We start from the raw sequence: 2,500 nt of genomic DNA, 5'->3' as shown, positions 1-2,500 counted from the left end.
CCGAAACGTCGGATAGTGTTGTGACTTGTACTTTGCTACAAAATTCAGATGCAAATAGCTCATTAATTAGAGATCAAGTACCAACTGTGAAATGATGAAGTTGGAGTTTTTAAAATTTGTTCATATACTCGGGGTATAGACAGTCGTTCGGTTTACCTGAAGATAGAAGATTGGCCTGGTCTTCACTGTCCAGTTCTGTAAATCCGGGAACTTTGTGTGCCCAGGCCACTATCAAGTCTACCTCCTGTAGCACTAAATCCATGATTATTTCCACGATGTTTAGAGGACAAACGCCCACAAATCCGAGACCCATGTAGTCTGGTCTGTTGATACAATCACAGAAGGCATTTAATTATCACTCAACTCACTTCATTTGTCATTACTTTGCCAAGTAAATTATAGTTTACATTCCTTAGTTTTATATTTAAAAGGCCTTAACCCCGGGAGGAGGACTCCCCTATAAAAAGGACGGGGGTGTTCGTCGTACCTTTTAGGGGTTAAAAAAGCGGTTTTGGTACTTCTTAGGATGGTCAGCCTCAAAAGGTCCACAGCGGGAGCTGTAGCGGTACCTTTTACGGTAGTGAGCCGAAAAATTATGACCGGAGACATTTGAGAATTAACCATTTTTAAATTTTGTCTAAGCAAAACCCATAATTTGGTACCTCCTAGGGGTGAAAAAATTCCACGCCACGCCCATAAGACAGGATCTTGGTACCTCTTAGGGGTTCTTTTCATATTTTCCGACGAGCACCCCTGTCCTTTTGATATGGGAGTCCCCCTCCCCTCAGAAACAAACCTTCTTTTTGGCACTGTGTCGGGTCGGGCTTGGATCAGTTGTGTGATCAACTCAGACGATACAAAGGTGTCTGCATTTTCTTTCATACCTATCAGTGATTTTATACGCGGTCTACCGCCAGGAGCTCTATCCTCTCGGACAGCTTCACAAGAAGAAAAGAAAACAAATGCAATAAGTCTACAAACTGAAAATGAAACCTTTGAACATCAATTACAGTGCAACGCGCCTTACCGTGGCCACGCAACAAACTTCCACTCCACTTTTGACAATCACTTGTAACTACGTCAATTCAACAACCAATGCAACGGTGTTCAACTTACAACTGTGCGAACTTTGCAAAGAGGCGTGACTGTCAATTAAATTCACACATCCTGATTGGCGGACAATTTGTAAAAAGCTTTGTTAGGAGGCCACGGTAAAGAGCGTCGGGCTGTAAAGGCCCTTCTTTTTTTTCAAAACGGACACGCAAGCGATGCAAATTGTGGAGAACTCCGCCGAGAAAGGTTTGTGTAGAAATTTTGGTTTTCAGTGGTAGATGGAAAAAAGGAGCACCTCTTGTATTAAATAGTTTTTACTCCGTGTTTACTGTTTCCATCATATGCATACAGTCCAAGCTATATAGTTGAGCCTTAAGAGAAACTATTTGCCACACATTTTTAACGTATCGGCATTTAAACTCTACCATAGGAAACATAGATGTGGTAATTATTATGACGTAAGAGGTCATTATAACTCCGTGACCCTTATATAATTGATGCAGAGTGATCGGCTGTATGAAACTCAACAAAGTTCGAAAACGTTTTATGGAGCCGATCCAGAGCCACTTTAACTTTTGCAAATTGTGATGGTAGCTTTGAATTCGCTGCACAGGATTTTTTCATATCAGGTGTTTTTGAATCGCTTTTGTGTTTATATTGTAGCCTATTACGTCGCAATATTGAGCGCATTTTGTTTGGCAATAATTTATGTTTTACTTGGTGCCATAACAAAGCTGTAGTTTCTTATAGAGTCAGTTTATCTCAAACGCATAGTTTCTTGAAACTGTTAAAACTGGTTTCAGCCGCTACCTTAACGTTGCGGGTTGCAATGTAATTGTAACGATACGTCGTGCGACACATCATTTCTGTCAGACGATCAGAGTTAATCTTAACTACAAGGAAGGGTTACGTTTTTGCGAACGCTGGCCGTGTAGCACCTTATATTTCAACAGAATTAACTATTGTAGAGTCCTCGCGACTAATTACCCTACAATAGTTAATTCTGTTAGTCTTAACTATGAGGGTCCCCTATACCCCTTTATAAAACTAAATCACGCAAAAGTATTTCGCCTTTTCACGCGTCACGAATTATATTCAAAATTCCAGACGATCACGTTTCACGTAAAAACAAAAATGAAATTCATGTATTAATATTTTCACTTCTTGTAACCTTTCTATAAAGGTGTTTATCCTCCGAGTTTGGCCATCTAGATCGCAGGTCTGTCTAACCTGCAGAGATTCCAACCCCTTTTCAGTTTTGAAGGAAATTAGGGCGTATTTTTTAGCGCCGAAAGCACGAGCCTGTAGGAGGGGTCCGGGGGTAACACCCTCCCCCGGGAAATTTTGCAAATTCAGTTCCTCTCAAGTGGCATTTTCTGCATTTTGACACCATTTTTGTGATATTCTATAAGGTCTTTATTCATACCACTGGGGTAAGACTGCAGGC

At 40.8% G+C, this 2,500-nt stretch overlaps 1 protein-coding gene across 5 annotated transcripts in view; it reads right to left on the bottom strand.

The window, feature by feature from the left end:
- LOC138020667 (retinoic acid receptor RXR-alpha-B-like) overlaps positions 1–2,500 on the bottom strand; it is a 13,568-nt gene that overhangs the window by 4,825 nt on the left and 6,243 nt on the right. For all 5 annotated transcript variants that reach the window (XM_068867608.1, XM_068867613.1, XM_068867618.1 and 2 more), the window contains 2 exons: positions 797–938; positions 157–323 (listed from right to left, as the gene is read on the bottom strand). In XM_068867608.1, coding sequence (XP_068723709.1) covers positions 157–323; positions 797–938 — 309 coding nt within the window. The remainder of the gene's footprint in view (positions 1–156; positions 324–796; positions 939–2,500) is intronic.

The sequence above is a fragment of the Montipora capricornis genome, chromosome 2 (assembly GCF_036669925.1).
Source record: "Montipora capricornis isolate CH-2021 chromosome 2, ASM3666992v2, whole genome shotgun sequence".
NCBI classification, from domain to species: Eukaryota; Metazoa; Cnidaria; class Anthozoa; order Scleractinia; family Acroporidae; genus Montipora; species Montipora capricornis.
The sequence above is the reverse complement of the archived record's forward strand: the minus strand, read 5'-3'. Positions and strand labels throughout refer to the sequence as shown.